Below are 21702 nucleotides of genomic sequence, written 5' to 3'. Positions count from 1 at the left end.
TTAAAGAGACAAAAGCTGCAGAAAGCAAATTTATAGCGAGAACAGCTTGCAAGAGGCAAGAAGGTCCAAAAAGCTAACTGAAGGTATGTAACTCTTTGCTATGGGAGTGTGAAGCAGTGTTACTATTGATGGCTGAGTCAGTGAGAGAGAGTGCATGGAAGGCAGCTTGAATGTATGTGGTGACCCAGGGAAGAAGAAAATCGGAAGGAGAGTTCGAAACCCTGGAGATGAACCCTTTTGTCTGACAGAAAGCATCATTATCAAATTATGAATAGAATTGGCGGGTTCTGGGAGATCAGGAACAAGGGGCTCATTGATAAACAAGATCAAATACAAGAGCTTGAGGAAAGGAAGCCGGGGAATTTAGAAAAAAATAAATGTAGGTTTGTGAGGCTGTGGAAAGCAGTACTGGAGGTTGAAGCAGAAATATTTAAGAATAGGTTGGATACACAGTTGGAGGGAAAGAAAGAATGAAGAGATATCGATTCAGAAAGGGTATATGGCATTAGGACTCCTGCCCGTGTTAAGGATAAACACCAGCACTGGCTGGTTGGGCTGAATGGCCTGTTTTCAAGATGTAATTTCGGCTGAGATTTGTCAATTTTTGTTACAGTAAAGCAGTGTTAACGTTCAGACTAGGAGCGCTTAATCCAGATTTCCTAATTTAGCTCCATTTACTGCCCACTATCTACCATTTATTAAGGGTGCATTCACACTGTGCCATAGGTAGTAGTTTTGCTTCACATCGCCATTACAGTTATAGAGTAAATGTGGCCTGAAACCAGACTCAGAATCTGACCTGACCAGAAGTGAAAAGGAAACTTCATCTTGTCCCGTAGTCTCCAGCCCTCGACACTCGATTGACTCCCTACAAATTGTGTGTTGATATCAAAGATAACACTGAATTTGGGCTATGACTGTATCATAAAAGGCAACTAGAAAGTTGTCAACTATTGAGTGACTTGCTCCAATCCTCATTAATAACAGTTCAGTCAGCAATCAAAGTCATTCACCTCCCGACTCTGCTATAAGTACAGAGGGAAGGTGGTGAATCCATTTTATAATATACATGCAGTATTAAATTTCTATGTTAATAATGTGGCATTTAGATATTACAGCAAGCTTAATCTGGGTCTCACACACTTTTGCACAATGCAGTCATTGCATGACAACCCCTAGCAGCAACCTTGTTACATTCATCCCCTCCCTGGGGTGTTAATGCCAATTGTAACACCTACACTGCCACTCAGGCTTAGGGCTGACGAGGGGATTGAACCTGGAACCTGATCAAGTGTGCTTGGAGCCAGTGCCTGTGTATCTCATCCTGGCATTGAAAGCTTGCCAGAGTATGAATCAGTGTGTGCAATCGGAAATTGATGGGCACTTGGCATCTATCAGGGCAGGGGTCGTAGATGAAAACACTACCAGCTGTTGCTCAGGAGCTTCCAGACCATAATTCATTCTATTGACAGAAACCACTTTTCTGAAGAACCTAAGAGCCACAGTCCTGGAGGTGTCTGGCCACATGAAAACATGCACTTCCTAAACAGCCATTGTTGCTCCCTTATCTGGTGCTCCTTTCACAATAACCCATTCGACTCATTGTGTCAGCCCTTCCTGTCATTTTTAAATGCAAATTATGTTTTTAGGAAACGTCAACATTCCAGAGATTTCTTAAGATCTCGCCTGACCAAATGATTTGTCGCCCAGACATCAGAACAATAAAAATACCATTGCTCTTCGTCAGGAAGTTCATTTAACTTGTTTTGCAAACTGGGTCTTTTCATCAACTTGCCAAGAATAATATTCAATTTTTGTCAGGTGAAAACAGCCTCTCGGAGTTATTTATTATCTTGGCTGGAGATTTGTTCCTGCTTTCTTGGCTCCCGGTGGCAAACTTGTGAGACACTAGCCATTTTTATTCCTTCCATAAGAACATAAGAAATAGGAGCAGGAGTAGGCCATTCAGCCCTTTGAGCCCACTCTGCCATTCAATGAGATCATGGCTGATCTCCCACTGCAACAACATTTTCCTGCACCAGCCCCATATCCCTTAATGTTTTTAATATGTAGAAATCTATCGATCTCAGTCCTGAACTTACACAACGATCGAGCTTCCAGTTTTGAGGAAACCATGTTCTTGAGATATGGACATTGCTGGCAAAGCCATCACTTAATGCCATTCCATGGTTGTCCTCTCAGTGACTGCAGAGAGCATTCACACTTAGTCACACATAAGCTAGACCAGCTAGGAGCAGCAGGACCCTTACCTGAAGGTCATTTGTGAACCAGTTTATCTTTAACAAAAATCTAACAGCTTCATGATCATTCCTGGTGCTAGCCCTCAAATTATCGGATTTATTGAATTAAATTTCACTACTTTCCTTCGGTGACATTTGAACTTTTGACTTCTGGATTTCTCATCCAGTTAACTACTGTATGTTGGTGTCAGCTGTGGCTTAGTGGATAGTGCTCCTTGCTTCTGCATCAGATGGTTGTGGGTTCAAGTCCCACTCCAGAGAATTGAACACCACATTTAGGCTGACACTTCAGTACAGTACTATGCTGTCTTTTGGATGAAATGTTAAACCGAGGTCCCATCTGCCCTCTCAGTTGAGTGTAAAAGAGCATATGGTGCAATTTTGAAGTGTTCTGAAGTGTTCTGGACAATATTTATCTCCCAATCGACATCACAAAAACTATTTAATTGGTCATTTTCATATTGCTGTTTATATGGACTGCAGCTGCTCAAGAAGGCAGCTCACCACCATCTTCTCAAGGGCAACTAGGGATGCGCAATAAATGCTGGTCCAGCCAGTGATGCCCACATCCCGTGAATGAATAAAAAAAGGATCTTGCGGTGAGTAAATTGGTTGTCGCATTTCCTGCATTACAACAGGGACTATGCACTTTCAGGTATTCTGTGGTTGTGAAAGGTGCAATATCAAATGCAAGTCTTTCTTACAGTTTCGTTGAAGCTGTCAGTTCTCCTGTGTGTCATGAAAATGGTCAAGTTTCATGTATGAGCCTCGAAAGTAAATAACTGCAGGCAATTCATTATGGAGGGAATTGCAGATGAGTCTAAGCACATTCCAACAGGAGCCACTCTGCAGTAAGCAAGGGTACAAGCCACAGCTGATTTATTTTCTCTCTCTCTTTCTCTAGCTCTGGCTGAGGCACCTCTACTGGTGCCTGTCTGAGATCAGATAATTCAGCACAGATCAGGAGTGAAAGCCCAGGTCTCCTGTTGAGTATGGATCAGGAGCACAATCTACAGTACAGTCACAAACTGTATGCCACTGTTAACAGTAAACTCTGGCTTCACCCGCTCCTATACCATTCTAACATCCAGATGGTGTAGGCACTAGGGGTGGACAGCGGACTATCCTGTACCCAGTTCCCTCACACAGCATGGGTCAGTTTCGCCAGGGGATCTCCCTCTACATCACTGTAACTGCAGCGGAGTTGGTAAGGGGATTTCCAACAGATTCACCACAGAGGGAGTCACCCCACGGAAATCAACCCTTGGTATGTCCCAGGCAGTTCCATTGGTGAAAACTCCCACTGTAGTAGATACACACATGAACACACCTACTCTCTCGCGAACACACCCACTCTCTTGCACATACACACATCTAATGTTTCACACTCCTTTTTAACTAGAATGTCTGCATCATCCCTCTCCTTAGTGAAGACCGAGACTAAGTACTCATTAAGAACCCTACCCACATCTTAAGCATCAGAGCACAAGTTACCATGTACATCTCTGATAGACCCTACCCTTTCCTTAGTTATTCTCTTGCTCTTAATGTACTGATAAAACATCTTTGGGTTTCCCTTGATTTTACCTGCCAATATTTTTTCATATCCTCTGCTTTCCTGGTTTCATTTTTTACTTCACCCCTGTGTTTTCTATACTCCTCTAGGCTTTCTTTTTTTGTGTGACTGTGGTAAGCTTTCTTTTTCTGCTTTATCTTACCTGTATACCTCTAGGTAATCAGGGGACTCTAAATTTATCTTCCTTTCCTTTGTGGAGTGATGTCTACACTGTACACGTAGAATTTTTTGAATGCTTCCCGTGAGTCTGCCAATTATTTAAAAAAATATTTAAATTCAATTTTTTTTTAAAAAATTAGGAACATAAAGTTCAGTAATGGTGGCCATGAAACTATCATCAATTGTTGTAAAAACCCATCTGGTTCACCAATGTCCTTCAGGGAAGGAAATCTGCTGTCCTTACCTGGTCTGACCTACATGTGACTCCAGACCCACAGTAATGGCACTGACTCTTAACTGCTCTTAAGGGCAATTAGGGATGGGTAATATATGCTGGCCTTGAAAGTGACGCCCACATCCCATGAAAGAAAAATAACATAAAGTGGTTTATGATGTCCCGGGGTTCTGATGGGTGATATATACATGCAACAAGCCATTCACCCCAGCCAGCCTGTGTTGGTGTTTATCCTTCATGAGAGCAAATAAATTCCAGTCTACCCTAATTAATGTGAGAATATCTCAAGCTGCCAATTTTTGAATTTAGTTACAATTGAGACGTATCCATGAATGAAGCAACAGCATGATAGGATTTGAACCCATGCCCCCAAAACTTTAAGCTGGATCATCAGTCAAGCAATATTACCACTAGGCCACCATCTCTCCTTCTATAGACAGTCAATGCATATATCCATATACATATGTATCTATTGGAATTATCTATGTGTCCAATGACATACTTTTTCTGAAATGTAAGCACTGTTGTAATGTAGAAAAGGTGGTAGGCAATTTTCTCCTAGCAATGTGATAATGGCCAGATGATCTGTTTTAGTGATGTTGGCTGAGAGATAAATATTGTCAGGACAATAGAGACAATTCTCCTGCTCTTCTTCAAAATAGCGACCTAGGATTTTTCCCATCCTCCTGAGGAGGAGAGGGGGGTGTGGGGGTGGTGGCAGACAGGGCCTCAGTTTAAAGCCTCATCTGAAATGTGGCCCCTCTGGCAGTGCAGCACTCATTCAGCCTTCACTATGGGCTGATAAGTGGCAAGTAACATTCATGCCACACAAGTGCCAGGCAATGACCATCCAACCATCACCCCTTGATATTCAATGGCATTAATCACTGAATCCCGCACTATCAACATCCTGAGGGTTACCATTGATCAGAAACTGAACTGCACGAGCCATATAAATACTATGGCTACAAGAGCGAATTAAAGGTTAGGAATCCTGTGGCAAGTAACTCACCTCCTGACTCCTCAAAGTCTGTCCACCGTCTACAAGGCACAAGCCAAGAGTGTGATGGAATACTCCCCACTTGCCTGGATGAGTGCAGCTCCCACAACACTCAAGAAGCTTGACAAATCAGCCCGCTTGATTGGCACCCCTTCCACAAACATTCACTCCCTCCACCACCGACGCACAGTAGTATCAGTGTGTGCCATCTACAAGATGCACTGCAGGTACTCATCAAGGCTCCTTAGGCAGCACCTTCCAAACCCACGACTGCTACGATCTTAGAAGGACAAGGGCAGCAGACACATGGGAACACCACACCTTCAAATGCCCCTCCAAGCCACTCACTGTCCTGACATGGAGATATTGCCGTTACTTCACTGTCACTGGGTCAAGATCCTGCAACTCCCCCCCTAACAGCACTGTGGGTGTACCTACACCGCACGAACTGCAGCAGTTCAAGGCAGCAGCTCACCATCATCTTCTCAAGGGCAATTAGAAAAGGGCAATAAATGCTGGCCCAGCCAGCGAAGCCCACATCCCATGAATGAATTAAAAAAACTATAGTCAACCTAGGTTATGTATTCAATTCTCTGAATAAGAACATGGATTTAAGTTTCACACATGGTCCCAGGGGTAATGTTGACATGTTTAACACACCCCTCGCCTGCATTGTCCAGCCCTTGGACCAGAGCACTGAAATCCTAATCAGGACACGGAAGCTATCTCAGCACTTCCAGGGGAGGATAAGGTTGGGGAAGCCATTCAAGACATTAGACAGAAAGCAATGAGTCACAGGGAGAGGGAGTCATGTTGAAATCCTAAATTGTGGGAGTGCAGTTTCTGGACACCATCACACTATCAAGACAAAGTTACCACTAACTTCACTCTCTGGCACATCTGACCTTTGACTTTTAACCTTTGGGGAACTCTTTGCTGCCTTTGATAGCTTCCTAAAATTATATTTTAGAAACCTTAAGGTAAAAAAACACCTCCGCAATGTTACAGTCTAAACATTGAATGCAATGATAACAGATTCCTTTCTCTGTTACTTTACTGAAGCGTTGTCTTGCTTGTCCCGAATCACAGTGGATTTGGCACCAGTTTGTTAAACTATTTCCGTACTCTTGCCTTTGGCTATTATCAGGGACAGTGGCGCAAGGTGGGCAATGTAGCTTAAAGGTTCAGAAAGATGAACAAGTCTAGCTAGCTCAAAAAGCTCATTGGCAAAACCGCACCATGTGACATGGCACTGAACCCTGTAGCCCACAGGTCCTAGCTTCAGTCACTGGCTTTTGTAGATTTGACTGACCTCAGCTTAAGGTCCATGTGTCCTTGGGATTCCCAAGGCAGGCAGAGGAAACAAAAAGGATCTGATTACTCACCTTGATTACAACCACTTGACCCCCGCAGTAAAACACACAGGAGTATATCAGGTTAGGGCGGAGTGAGGTTAAAGTGTGATTCCACCTCTTGGAACCTGCTAATCCCCACTGTCTGGGCTGTTAGCTGGTGGCTGCAGGTTCAGGGGGATATAACAATGGCTGTCACCAAGCATCACACCAGTAAGGGTGAGAGCCTTCGAGGCCAAAGGTGTGGAGAGAAAGGTGGACAGGATGCTAAACATTTAGTTTCTATGCACCAGTGTCATGATGTTCACAATCACGGATTGGACACAGGACAATCCATCGTTCAACAGTAACACTTAAATTGCCGTAACGTCTATAATGTAGAACACACTCTTAGCAGAGGTAAGATAAGATGGACGTTGGGACAAAAGAGTAGATATCAGGCAGGGTCAAAAAATTTAGTTTTGAGAAGGAGAAGTAGCAGACAGACAAGTAGAGAGGATTGAGGGAGGGAATTCCAACGCATGCGCTAGACAGCTGAAGATATAACTAATGGTGGGGTGAAGAATGATGGAGGTGAATGTGGTGGGGGGGGGTGGGTGAGTGGAAGGTAGTCAAAATAAAAGCAAAATACTACGGATGCCGGAAATCTGAAATAAAAATAGAAACTGCTGGGAAAACTTGGCAGGTTTGGCAGCATCTGTGGAACAGACACAGATTTAACGTTTTGAGTCCAATATAACTCTTCAGAATTGAAGAGAAGTAGAAATGTGATGGGTTTTATGCTGTTGAAAGGGGAGGGGGGGAGCGCTGGTGGAACAAAAGGGAAAAGCAGGGATAGAAGGTGTAGGAGATTAAATTCATAGAACAAAAGGCTAAGGGAATGGTAATAGTAGTAATAAAGAAACAAAGCACTGGTCCAGGGTAGGTGTTAATAGCAGAATAAAGATCAACATTGTCTGAAAGCAAAGGCATGAAAACAAGATAGAGACTGGCAAAATGGAGGGCAGAGTTCACGGCCTGATGTTGAACTTGATGTTGAGTCCAGAAGGCTGTAAAGTGCCTGTTTGGAAGATGAGGTGCTGTTCCTCCAGTTGGCATTGAGCTTCATTGGAACATTGTAGCAGGCCAAGAACAGAAATGTGAGCATGACAGCAAGATGGTGAACTGAAATGGCAAGCACCCATGAGGCTGGGGTCATGCTTGCGGATTGAATGAAGCTGTTCTGCAAAGCAGTCGCTCAGGCTGTGTTTAGTCTCCCCAGTGTGGAGAAGACTGCATTGTGAGCAGCCAATGTAGTAGACTAAATTGAAAGAAGTGCAAGTGAATCACTGCTTTACCTGGAAGGAGTATTTGGGGCCTTGGACGGTGAGGAGAGAGGAGGTAAAGGAGCAGGTGTTGCACCTCCTGTGATTGTATGGGAAGGTAGCGTGGGAAAGGGATGAGTGTTGGGGTGATGGAGGAATGGACCAGGGTGTCATGGAGGGAATGGTTCCTACAGAGTTCTGACAGGGGAGGGGAGGAGAAGATGTGTTTGATGGTGGCATCATGCTGGAGTCGGCGGAAATGGCGGAGGATGACCCTTTCGATGTAAAGGTTGGTAAGGTGGAAAGTAAGGACAAGGGAGACACTATCATGGTTCTGGGAGGAAGAGGAAGGGATGAGGGCAGAAGTGCGGCAAATGGGTCGGGCACGGTTGAGGGCCCTATCAACTACAATGGAGGGGGAACCCTTGACTGAGGAAAAAGACATCACAAGCACCATTATGGAAGGTAGCAGCATCAGGACAGATGTGATGGAGAAGGAGAAAGTGGGAAAATGAGAGAGGAGTGGAGATTTGGGGGAGGTGGGAAGGTTGTGGGGTTTGAAGAGTCCCAGAGATAGGGAGGATTTAACCATGAGAATGAAAATTTTTGATAGGATCCCTTGTGTGATATTTGAGGTATAGCAGCTTTCTGTGGTTGACCGGCAATTTAGAAATAAAACAAAATATTTTAGAATGCGAAGATTAACCTTTTGAGGATTAAGTGAATCATTTATCATGGGTTGGTTCCTTCAGTGAAACAAGGGCAGTACCTATTACTAACCACGAAACTGGCTTTGTGTTGATGAGACAATGCGGAACACTTGTGTAACTCCTACTTGTCATTAATGGAATGCATTACAAAAGACACCTCCATAAACAGCGTGTCAATCGAAATGGCTGAGAATAGGGTTAGCCCAGTCCCTGACACACCGCCATTGTGGTTCACACACACCCATTGTGGCACACCTGAAACCAGCTCCAGCCACAGGCAAATTTAGGAGTGGGAATGAAAATTGGTGATGGTTTTAAAGTTGAGATGATGCAGAACCTTTGACTTTCAATGTTCCTGCACTCTCTAGACAGTATCTTCAACATAGGAATCACTAAACGAGGAAAAGGCCCAAGGTCCACCTAATGTATCCAGCATTCCTGTGGTCACATGATACAACAATAATGGAGTTGTTGATTAATCATAATAAGGGAGTTGATTAATCATTATAATCGATCTCCATCCATTAGTCTACAGTAGATTATCCTGTCGGACGATATAAGGCCAACCCCAGTAGTAGAGAATTGTGGGAACCATCGGTCCGAAGTCACTGTTCTTGGCAATGCTCTAATTTCTCAGTCAGAAGGTTGTGTCAAGTCCCATTCCAGAGATTTGAGCCCAGGTTTTTTTTAAATGCTCCAACCTCTCTGTGGGACTTGAACAGTGACTCTCACCCCTCAGTCAAAAGGTTGTGGGTTCAAGTCCCATAGAGTGGTTGGAGCATTAAAAACAAACCTGGGCTCAAATCTCTGGAATGGGACACACAACCTTCTGACTGAGAAATTAGAGCATTGCCAACTGAGGGGAGTGTTGCACTGCCGGAGGTGCCATCTTTCAGATGTTTAACTCAGGTATCATCTGCCCTCTCAGGTGGATGTAAAAGATCCTATGAGACTATTTCAAAGAAGAGCAGGGGAGCTCTCCCAGTGTCCTGGCCAATATTCATCCCTCAATCGATATAAATTGAAAAACAGATTATCTGATCATTATCACACTGCTGCTTGCGGGAGCTTGCTGTGCACAAACTGGCTGCTGCCAGTGGCATAAAGCAAACAATATCAATTCAGCTGCATGTTATACAGCTTTGTTGATTTTAATTTGCCTTCAAATCAGGGGAGATGAGAGCCCACAGTGTCTACCTTCCACTCTTGCCCAGGGTCAAACTAACCCCTCAGTGTGTGAATATTAGACAAGAGTAGATTCAAACTTGGCTGTGATGCTCACTGCAGTCCAATAGTCTCCTGACTCCCGCCATCTAATCTTGTACCATCTACAAGATGGACTACAGGAACTTACCAAGGCTCCTTCAACAGCACCTTCCAAACCCACGACCACTACCATCTAGAAAGACAAGGGCAGCAAATAGATGGGAACACCACCACCTGGAAGTTCCCCACAAATCACTCAACATCCTGACTTGGAAATTTATCGCCGTTCCCTCACTGTTGCTGGGTCAAAATCCTGGAACTCCCTTCCTAACAGCACTGTGGGTGTACCTACTCCACACGGACTGCAGCAGTTCAAGAAGGCAGCTCACCACCACCTTCTCAAGGGCAATTAGGGATGGGTAATAAATGCTGGCCTAGCTAACGAAGCCCACATCCCATGAATAGATTTTTTAAAAAACCTTGCATCCAAACAGCGACAACTTGGGTGAAGCATGAGAAAGCAGCCAAGACATTACATGGCGGCACCATGCTTCGGGAGAGGGAGAAGGAGAGGAGGTAATGGAAGGGGAAACCAAATAACCGACACCACGCAGAGCAAATTATAGTCAGCTGGGTACAAAGTTCTTTGAAAAATAGGATTCATTTTTCTATCAGGTTGCAGACCAAGAGACAAATCTTTCACACTCACTGTTGATGAGCTCTGTTTCGGTCCTGCACAATGAAATGGGCTGTTGCCAAGAAGAAGGTCCCTCCTAGGACAACGATAAACGGGCACAGCATGAGGGCGTAACCCAGACTGAGGAACACCCACAGATCCAAATCGGGCTTACTCTGTCTAATCACGTCCGAGATCTGGGGAAGACAAGAGAAAGCAAACTTACTTCAAGGCTTTTCGAACGTGTTTAAGAAAATAAAAACTAGAAAAATAGAGGTTTACTGGCAAAATAAATAATTTCTTTAAAAGAATGAGGTGGCAAAGTGAAACACCACAAGGTTGATAAAGGGATAAGTCAAGTAAACTGCAGAATTTTAAGTGATTGTAACAGGAACACAGGGCGGGTGTAAAAACACAGACCTATTCTCCCTGTGGGACACTACAACATGTGGCAGGATTTCATTGCACTGACACTCTACACTCCTGCAACTCTGGCCTCTTGTACATCCCAATTTCCTTCATTCACTGTTGGCAACAGTTCCTTCAGCTGCCTAAACTCCAGAATTTCCTCCCCAAACTTCTCCATCTCTCTACCTCGCTTTCCTCCTTTAAGACACTACTTAAAACTTATCTCTTTGACCAAGCTTTTGATCATCTTGTCCTAATTTCTCCTCATGTGGCTCAGTATCATATTTCTTAAATGCACTCCTGTCAGGTATTTTGGGACATTTAATATGACGTTAAAGGTGCTATATAAATGAATGCTGTTGTTGCTGTTGCTGAAAAAGGGCAGCTGGATGATTCAGACAATCTTAGGCCTCATCCCTGCTATATGGACTCCCGAGGCGACGCTATTCATCAAACTGGAAGTGACAAGGAATTGCACAGCAGTGTTTTAAAGGTCTATAGTTCCTCCCAATACTTTCCTCTTTCCTAGTCCAGCACAGCATACAGAAAGCCATTTTAATTAAAGGGAGCAGATGGCTTGTTTCTTGTGATATTATCACAGCAAGGAGTAGAAAGCATTTTATTTCCTCAAAACAGTTTATGGAACAATTGTAATAAAGAGAAGTCCAGGTATTTTTCATCTAAACACTTGTTCATTCGTTGGCAATAACACATGATGCTATTAAATGATTACCAATAAGGAATGTAGAGCCACATATTTAAATATTGTTAATATTGCGATAATTTCCATCATAGTTCCATCCATCACAAAATCGTTTCTCCTTCTGTGATGTAGAATCGTAGAATGGTTAGAGCACAGAAGGAGGCCATTCAGCTCATCGTATCTATGCTAGCTCGCTCAAAGAGAAACTCACCTAGTCCTACACACCCGCCCTTTCCCCATAGCCCTGTATGTTTCTTTCCTCAGATAATTATCCAATTCCCTTTTGAAAGTCATGATTGAATCTGCCTCCACCGCATTCTCAGGCAGTGCATTCCAGATCCTAACCACTCACTGATTAATAAACATTTTCTCTCATGTGACCATTGGTTCTTTTACCATTCATCTTAAAGCACTGCCCTCTGGTCCTCGACCCTTCCACCAATGGGAACAGTTTCTCTCTATCTACTCAGACCCCTCAATCAAGTCAGTTAAACATGATTTGTCTCCATGCTGTCTATCCTTAACCAGTCGACACTTGTCCAAATGACTGTTAATATTGTCCCAGATTATTGTTTCTAAAAGCTTCCCCACTAACAAGGTTAAACTGACTGGCCCGTAATTGCTATCCTTATCTTTAAACTCTTTTTTTGAACAAGAGTGTAACATTTTCAATGTTCTGCAGGTTATGCATCAAACTCGCAATCAAGGAGGTAAAGAGGCCAGTGTCCTGATCATATGTCTCTAACAATTCCAATGCTGCTCCTTAAGCTCCTGCAAGATGCCTGTAATCATGGCACGAATTTGCTTCCAACACATCCTCTATTCCTCTGATCTCCTACAGTCAGGCAGCTAGCAGCTGACCTGCTCCTAAGTTTCCACCAGTATGTACATGAACCAGCCACTAGATGGTGTATGAGAGCACCTCTCGGAATGATTCTCCTCTTCAACTTTATCTGTGGGTAAATTCCTAGAAGAGTACAGCTGAGATAGGGAACTCAAGAGGGGCATCAAGCCTTTGGCCCTCTAGTCTGTTGTGCATCCAAACTGTGTACAGCCAGTCAATCAGTAACTCAGTAATTGGTGCTAACTAAATGTCAAGCACAAATTGTACTTACAACACCGATTAAGTAGGGGCTGCCTGCATCTCCAAGCAAGTGAGAGGTGAAACTCTGCAAGGCTACAGCTGTTGAGCGACGGGTTGGAATAACAACATACTGGGAATGAAGAGAGAGTGTTATTTGATTGAGGTATTTCCAGACTGTGAAGATTCCTTCAAATGACACCAACATATATTTATACAGCATCTTTAATGTAATGAGTCACCTCAAGGAACACAATCAGACAAAAAAATTGACACTGATCCAGACATAGACATATTAGGGCAGGTGATCCAAAACTTGCTCAAAGAGTTAGGGTTTAAAACATGGCGGGGAGAGAGGTGGGGAGGTTTAGGGATGGAATTTCAGAGCTTAGAGATAGAGATGGCTGGTGGCAATGTTGAGCAAAGGACGTCAGATATACGCAAGAAACCAGAATTAGAAGAGTGCAGTTATTTCAAAGGAATGTAGGGATGGAGGAGGGTTTGGAGATAGGGAAGGGTGAGGGTTTGCAGGGACTTTAGTGTGAGAATTTTAAAATTGAGGTATTGGTTGGCACACAAACATTGCATATTGCACACTGATCTGTAGCCTTGTTGTAGAATGGTGATAGATTTGCTTAATTTCTCTTCCTTTATGTTTTCCAAAGTCAAATTGCCTGTTGAGTACATTGATGTGCTGATAGCTAGAGCTACTGTCTAACCAGCTGCCAGGAGATGTGCAGTATCACCCAGAGTGGGTCATTTTGTATATTTTATATCTCAGAGCTGTGCAGAGATGACACCAATTTCCATGTGTGTAACAGGTTTTATTCACAGTGCTTTAAAATGTCTGCTCCCTGTTTCTAGCTCTGGCTTCCGGCTCTTTCTACGCCTGTTTACTCCTTTCTGAGTCCACACCCAGTCTTAACCAATCCAGCACGGTGGGCAATAATAAACAGACTCACATAATCAAAAACAGAACAGATCTACATCCTGCTCTTCAATTTTCCTTCATCCTTGTGGTGAATCACCATTCCATGCTGAGCAGTCTATACTTGAGGCACAGGGGAGTGGGACTAACATGACAATGGATCTTAAACATCCTTTGGTTCTGAAGGGGGAATATTGCTGATCATTGTCTGACAACGCTGGCTGGAAAGATGTTGAGGAATAGCTCTTGGCTCTTCGGGATCGCACATTCTTGGTATGTCACACAGCTGGCAAAAGCCAGCATTCATTGTCTATCCCTTGAGATGGTGGCAGCAGGACTTTGTCTAGCGCTTGATACAAGTAACTGACTTGCTAGGTCACTTCAGAGGACAGTAAAGAGTCAATCATATTAGTCTGGGACTGGAGTCACATGTAGGCATGAGGATGAGGATGGCAAATTTCCTTCCCTAAAGGATATTGGTGAACAGGTTGGGATTTTACAATCCAATAATTTTGTAGTCTTTTACTGATACCAGTTCTTTATTCTCAGATTATTTTAAACCAATTTTAAATTCCGAAACTGCCATTGCACATTTTAAACTCTTGTCCTCTGGATTATTTGTCCAGTAACATAACTGGCACACCATCATAACCTCAAATGGTCACTTGAGCAAAGTACCAGCTAGTCTGTGCCACCTCTAGAACACTTCATAAATTCACATCATCAGGAGACTAGCAGAGAGAGTTTTCCAAACGACCAGTCCAGCACTTGCTTCATTTAGAAATGGTGAGTTTACCGGTGGGATTGCATGAGGGATTCATTTTCTGCGGTTGGGGGGGCGGGGGGGGAGAAAGTAGTTGAACTTTACAACTCTAGCACCTACCATGAGGATATCTGCTGTGATGGCCCAGTTCAAAAAGAGGAGTGTTTCTCCGATAAATATACACATCTGTGCAGAGAGAGAAAGGTACAGATTAGAACCTAGATGTCAATATGTCAATAGTTACTGAATGCCCAGGTGATATTTAAACTCCTGGCCCTGGGAGCTGAGACTTTCAAAGCCATTGAAACTTACTTGCTCAGACTGAGAGAGGGGAAGAGGACAGTGTGACCCACAGGATTTGGTCTGGCCAAACAGAGACCACTAGTTCCTGTGAACTAAGGGAAGAGGTTTAGCATAATGAGTGAGGAGGAGAGGGGAAGGAAGTGCGTCTCTGCACAACTAACTTATTCTCACCTCCAACAAAGACACATCTTCATTAATTAAGAGTTGCTGTAAAATATTGACGACCAACTCCCTTTTGAAATTAGTGTTAATTCCCAGCAAGTGAACATTGCTCTTCTGGGCTAAAGAGGCAAAGTTAATTTGCTAAGTCACTGCAAACTCTAATGTTATTTACTATCTGCCCCAGATATGTAACAATCACTTGTCCTTAAAAAGAACTAAACATCAGGTGCAGACTATTAACATGGGTGGAAACTGAATCCACAATAGCCTTTAAAAGGTAAGTGGTTAATTATTTGAAAACTTAAAAGTTATAAGAGAATGGGAATGGGACTGACATGTTAACTTAAGTCTTATGTTTTGCCCCAGCAATTACATGGGAGGGATTACATTTATTCTGGTTACAGCTTCACACAATAAAAAAAGAATGAAAAGATCGCGGCTTCACATGATCCTTGAGTGTACAGGAACTGCATTGCATGACTGTCAATCTTCATGCGAGGTTTCGACAGAGGTTATTTACTGCCGAGAATCAGAGGTGCTTTTCTCTGCGAGTAAGTTCTTCAAAGCTCCCTGTTCCTGTTTCGGGTAAATCTTTCCTCTTTCAAAGGACCAGCACAAGTGAGATTGAAAATAAAAATATAAGGTCATAAGAAATAGGAGCAGCGACAGGCCATTCGACCCCTTGAGCCTGCTCCGCCATTTCACTGAACTGATTGCGGCCTTAACTTCACTTTCCTGTTTAACCCCCATAACCCTTGACTCCCATATCAATCAAAAATCTGAATATATTCAAGGCTAAGTTATACAATGACGCAGCCTCCACTGCTCTCTGGGGAAGAGAATTCCAAACACTAACGACCCTCTGAGAGAAGAAATTCCTCCTTATCTCTGTGTTAAGTGGGAGAGCCCTTATTCTGAAACTGTGCCCCCTAGTTCTAGATTCACCTACCAAGGGTTTGATAGGCCAGTTGGCTTCCTTCTGTGCTGTAAAAATCCTACAAGGTTGGAAAGTCCACTGAAAGGGACCACCCAAATGCACTCTCAAGAAAGGAGCGACTATCTTGAGATACCCAGGAAAACAGCTTCCACATTGGGGAAGGGAGACCCTGTCCATGAGACCCTGATGGTGCCAAATGTTCTACCCTAGCAACCCAAGGATAATTGGGAAACCCATTACCCTGGAACACCTAATATCTGTAATTACTGCAGCTTTTACGCTCAGGCACTGAGTCACAGTTTTACTCAGTTGGGCAATCTCGAGACTGGTCGGACAATCTCAAGACTGGTTGGAGTGCAGAGTTCTTGGTTGCTATTACGTAACCTAAAACATATTTCTTTAGCTAGAGTGGTATGAAGGAGTTCAAATGCTCATTTTGGGAGAATGAACCATCCAATCAAAAACCTCTGAATTTCAATGGAAAGATTTACAAGGATGGCACCAGAATTGTGAGGAAGGGTGAGCAGCTTCTTTAGAGGAGGGGAGATGCTAAGGGAAAATCTGATGAAAGTCTTTTAAAATTATGAAGAGGTTTGACGGGATGAATGTGGAGAGTATGGAGTTTCCATTGTTGACAAAGCCCAGAATAAAAGGGTGTAAATATAAGATAACCAGCATTGTGAAAGACACTGTACAGAATCTGGAAGGAATCTCTTTACACAGAGAGTGGTGAGAATGGGAGGAGGCTCTTGTGCAGTGTAAACATTGATATAGACCAGTTGGGTGCTGTAGCTTGTTTTGCAATTCGATACAATGTTGGCACCCACATGTAATTTACTTAAGTTTATGTTTTGCCCCATCAATTACATGGGAGGGATTACATTTATCCTGGTTACAGCTTCACACAATGATGAAAAAGAATGAAGAAATCGCAGCCTCACACAATCCCTCGAGTATACAGGAACTGCAGGGCATGACTGTCAATCTTCATGTGAGGTTTTGACAGAGGTTATTTACTGCCGAGAATCAGAGGCGCTTTTCTCTGCGAGTAGATTCTTCAAAGCTCCCCGCTCCTGTTTCGGGTAAATCTTTCCTCTGCATCCTGATGAAGAGTGTTAAGCTGCCTTCCAGGGAGCTCAGGGCGGTGGAGATGGTCAGAACACGCTGCTGCTTTCATCTCCAGCTCTTGGATTTTGAAACTAGGCCAGACAAACGAGATGAAGCTAGATCTCTCTGACACATCTGTCAGAAGTCCCCAGTCAAACTGGTCGGGCCAGTTCTCCATGGGCAAAGGGACCTAACTCAAATTGGCACATCATCAAATACAATTGTAGCAAATCTGGGAAATGGAAATAGTAATTTGGCTGGAAGCAATCTCCCTTAAACATCCTGTAGCCTTATAAACTCCTGAAGGTTGTTGCTCCATCTCAGACCTGGCAGCACACAATGACCGGCTCAACCTTCATCCATTTGTAACAATCCTCAGCAGTTTAATGAAAACAGTCTCATAAATCTCAGGTTGGATCATTTAATCTCAATGAGGTTTAGAGAGTTTAATAATGCTTCACTCTTATTTATTTTCAGGAACAAGAATAGAAAATACAGGAAACACTGGGGAGGTCAGTCAGTCTGGGTGGAGGGGAGAGGCAAGTTGATAAGACTGGACTCTTCGTCAGAGCCATAGATTATGGTAGATGACTGGAGTTCCAAGAGGAACAGGACAATGGGCAGGGGAGCAGAAACACACAGGACTTTCCAAAGTGCTTCATAGTTAACTAAGCAGCAAACTCAGCAGCAAATTTGTGCACAGCAAGCTCCCACAAACAGTAATGTGATTGTGAACAGATAATCTGTATTAGTAATGATAGTTTAAGGTAAATATAGACAAAGACAATGGAGGATCTCTCCCATTCTTCTTCAAAATAGTGCTGCAAGATCTTTTACCAGACACCAGGATACCTGAGGGGCAGATGGGGCCTTGGTTTAACCTTTCATCTGAAAGATGGCACCTCCAATGTTAATGTCTTGTTAATTACATTGCTAAGATTTGTTAATATCATTGTTAAGGTTTGTTAGTGTCAATTACATTGTTAAGGTTAAGAGATTCAGTATTAGGTATTAATTGTCTTTGAGCTCATATAAATAGGAGATCACCGTGGGGGCTAGGGTGCATCATCACCCTCAGAAATGACATTTTGGTTTACTTTTGTAAGCTTCCTTTCATGTTTTTGTTTTAGTTACAGTGCTCCACCAGGGGCTGTTGCCCCCTCGATTTTCAGTTTAATTGATTGATTGATTTTTGTTTCCAAAAAGAGTCTATAAATGGGGGATAGCTGGGACACTGGGTTGAATGGGTGGAAAGACATAGGACTGAACAAGTCAATAAATTCAGAGATAAAAACAAAAAAACTGCGGATGCTGGAAATCCAAAACAAAAACAGAATTACCTGGAAAAACTCAGCAGGTCTGGCAGCATCGGCGGAGAAGAAAAAAGTTGACGTTTCAAGTCCTCATGACCCTTCAACAGAACACTCAATGAAGAAAAGCTTGTGTCTTGGTTTCGGCTTCAACAACTGGCTTGGATCCCATTAACATCCAACAGTGTTGGAACTACCTCAGTACTGCACTGGACTGGCAGTCTAGATTTGTGCACTCAACTCTGTGGAGTGGGACTTAAATCCACCACATTCTGACTCACACGAGCATTCTGACTCCACCACTATTCTGCTGCTGGCAGAGGAAATAGAATGGTCTGCTAAGTGCCATTTTTCTAAGATTCCTGGTTATTCAAGCATATATTTCTAGCTAGCTTCCTCTCATATTCTAATTTTTCTCTCCCTATTAATCTTTTTGTCATTCTTTGCTGTTCTTTATATTCTGTCCAATCCTCTGACCTGCCACCCATCTTTGTGCAATTATATGCTTTTCCTTTAAGTTTGTTTGATACTACCTTTATTTCTTTTTAGTTAATTGTGGAAAGTGGGTCCTCCCCTTGGAATTTTTCTCTCTCATTGAAATGTATAAAAATATTATAAAAATATCGGAAATGGGGTGTGGGGGGCGGGGGGTGGTTGGTGACAAGGAAGAAAAGGTGATTTGACTGGACGGGGCCTAGTAGAGTGAGAGGTCATGTGACAAAACCTCCAGGAATACAGCCAGCGTGGACATTTTTGCGTTTGCCTCACGAGAAATGTTTGACCCAATTGTGCATAATTGACCTTGGTGCTTCAGGGAAGCTTCTACCAGTCAGGAACAGTGTCAATTAGACAAGTTCATGTAACAGATGAAATGAGAGTATCTGTATTACCTCAGGTTATTCACATTAAGCTGTCGTATTTCAGGATGGAATTTCTCCTTACTTGTACAGAGTGCTTCTCATGTGTCCCACTAGGGCTGGCACTATGTTAATGCATCTTTTCCCAGGAAATACAGGGCAGTAGGTGAGGCTTTTTCCACCGAGTCCGATAGCCAACTTATCTCAAGATGTCTTGTGTACAATTATATTACGATCGTTTAAAGGGGGGTAGATTTACAGTGGCTGGGCTCGAGGAGAAACTAAACCTCGAATGAAACTTTTGGGCCATAATTCTCAGGCTAGAGTTAATTTGCATATTCGATTGCCAGAATTAAGAGGGGTTTTAAAATTTCACTGCAGGAGGTGTTACTGTGAAAAGCTCAATGAAAGGCTGCACCTTGGTGAAACTACATCAGCAATCCAGAGATAAAAGCAAAATATTGAGGATGCTGAAAATCTGAAACAAGAACAGAAAATGCTGGAAGAACTCAGCAGGTCTGACAGGATCTGTGGAGAGAGAAACAGCGTCAATGTTTCAAGTCTGTGATTCAAAACGTTAACTCTGTTTCTCTCTTCACAGATGCTGTCAGGCCTGCTGAGTTTTTCCAGCATTTTCTGTTTTTGTTGTTGTGAGTAATCCAGGTGTTGGATCAAGACTTCATCAGAGTACAGCACCTCCTGTTTAAGAGGGGCCGAAGTCCGTGTGCTGTATGCATCAGAGTTAACAACTCTAGAGGTTTCATCACATGACCTCCCAACCTCCAACCCCTCCACCCGGTCGAACAGCCCTTTTCCTCCAGGTCCAATATTTCCATAACTGATGAGCTAAAATCTTCAAAGACTATTGGCCCACATCTTCCAGTCCCCAGATCATTGGAGACTGGACGTATCCCCCAAGGTGAGGACGGGACCCCACCGAAGTTCCAATGCACTAACTCCATGGGAATTGCCTGGAAAGTTTGAACTTCCGATGGACAATTCCCCTGCTCCTCGGGACCCTCCGAAAAAGTCTCCAACTCTGAGTTAGAGTCGGAGACTTTAGATAGTTCTAACTTACCTGGATAGTTAAAAAGAAGACATGGCTTGTCTTCCCCCTAGTGAACTAGCATGACGAGGAAGTAGTTGAATTGAAGGTAGGCTATGTATTTCTGAAGAAGCAGGGATCGGAAGTCTCGGCCAGAAATGGGGAGCTCGGGCATGGTGCAAAAAAGTAGGAGCAGAGTGGTAATCCAACGGTAATTCCCATTCCTCGAAAGATTTGGACCCTTAATTCCCCAATGATTTCCCCCTGACTGCTTGAAGCAATGTCCAACAGATTAACCACAGGGCTAGTAACCCTGGTAGAAAACTCACTGCACCAACAGAGAGATTTCCAAAACCGAGAATGAAAAGAAAGAACGTTCATTTCTATACAGAGCCTTTCACAACTTCCCAAAGTACCCAACAGCCGGTGATGTGAAGAACAGGTATTGTAGTATAATGGTTATGTTACTGGACTAATAATGTGGAAGATGAGACTAATAAGCTGGTGTTAGGAGTTCAAGTCCCACCACGGCAGCTGGGGAATTTAAATTTAATTAAATAAATCAGAAATAAAAAGCTAGTCTCAGTAATGGTTGAGAAGGTCTTGTGGAGCAGTTGTAGCATCCCTGCCTCTGAGCTAGAAGCTCTGGGTTCAAGTTCCACTCCAGGACTCGATGGCCAAGGAAACTGCATTCATAACGTGGCCAAACAGGTTGAGTATCAAGATGTAAATCCTTCCAACACATGTCAATGGCAGGCAATAAGAGTGGGAGAGATTCCTGGTAAGTCATGTGATGGAAATAAAATTGGAGCCTCTACCATCACTGTCCATAGCTTCAGACTATAGTATGCATGTAAAATAAAATGTTGCCACAGCAACTCAGACTATTAGGTTAGGTTAACCGGTGTGGATCAGATTGGTACCAGCGATCCCTGTTCCGGTTGGGCTGGATTCAGAACCTGCCTCATTGCCCTACCTGTGGTGAAGGTCCTGATGCTGTGGGTTGGGCCTGCCTTCGGGAAGAAACCTGAACAAGAAGATTTCCCATTGGCAGTTGCTAGGATTATTCCAGTTAAAAATAATCCCAGGTGGGACCCATTATCCAGGAGAGTAGGTTGCAATTAATCCCTTTGATTAAAGGCGTCCCATCTGGTGTCATATTTGATGGGAAACACGTCTGAAGTGAAGCCAGTAAACAGAAAGGCAGCAAGAGGGCACTTTCTGCATAATGGACGGACACAATAAGTTAACTGGATATCGGCAGAATGTGACTTGCATCCAGATCAAAGATTGGGGAGAGAATTGTGTCTGTCAGATTATTAAAACATATCATGCTCTGATCGAGTTGAAAAATACGAATCATACATTCAAACTGAGGAAGCCCCGAAGAAGCCTTTCCCAGCTTTTGTGGAAATGGCTTAACTCCAGCTTCAACTGAATCTTAAAATAAATCAGGACTCCTGCTTTCAGACAGAGATTATAGTGTGTGAATCCTAATTGTTTCAGTCCCTCAATCTTCACTTCCATTTTTGATTGAAGTTAACCCTAGGTGACCCACAGTAAAGGACACAAAGCTTAAAAAACAAGTAGGGACGAAAGGTGAGGTAAAAGGTGATACA

At 43.3% G+C, this 21702-nt stretch overlaps 1 protein-coding gene across 2 annotated transcripts in view; it reads right to left on the bottom strand.

Moving 5' to 3' along the window:
- The window catches only part of LOC121283140 (protein spinster homolog 2-like), a 113057-nt gene that overhangs the window by 15604 nt on the left and 75751 nt on the right, over nucleotides 1-21702 (bottom strand). Inside the window, exons 9-11 of one of the 2 annotated variants that reach the window (XM_041197294.1) lie at nucleotides 14483-14548; nucleotides 12706-12804; nucleotides 10513-10676 (exon numbers count right to left, since the gene is read on the bottom strand). In XM_041197294.1, coding sequence (XP_041053228.1) covers nucleotides 10513-10676; nucleotides 12706-12804; nucleotides 14483-14548 — 329 coding nt within the window. The remainder of the gene's footprint in view (nucleotides 1-10512; nucleotides 10677-12705; nucleotides 12805-14482; nucleotides 14549-21702) is intronic. The other variant, XM_041197295.1, reaches the window with a different exon arrangement.

This window comes from Carcharodon carcharias, chromosome 10, assembly GCF_017639515.1.
Source record: "Carcharodon carcharias isolate sCarCar2 chromosome 10, sCarCar2.pri, whole genome shotgun sequence".
In the NCBI taxonomy this organism is placed as follows: Eukaryota; Metazoa; Chordata; class Chondrichthyes; order Lamniformes; family Lamnidae; genus Carcharodon; species Carcharodon carcharias.
This window is presented reverse-complemented; position numbering and strand designations above follow the sequence as displayed.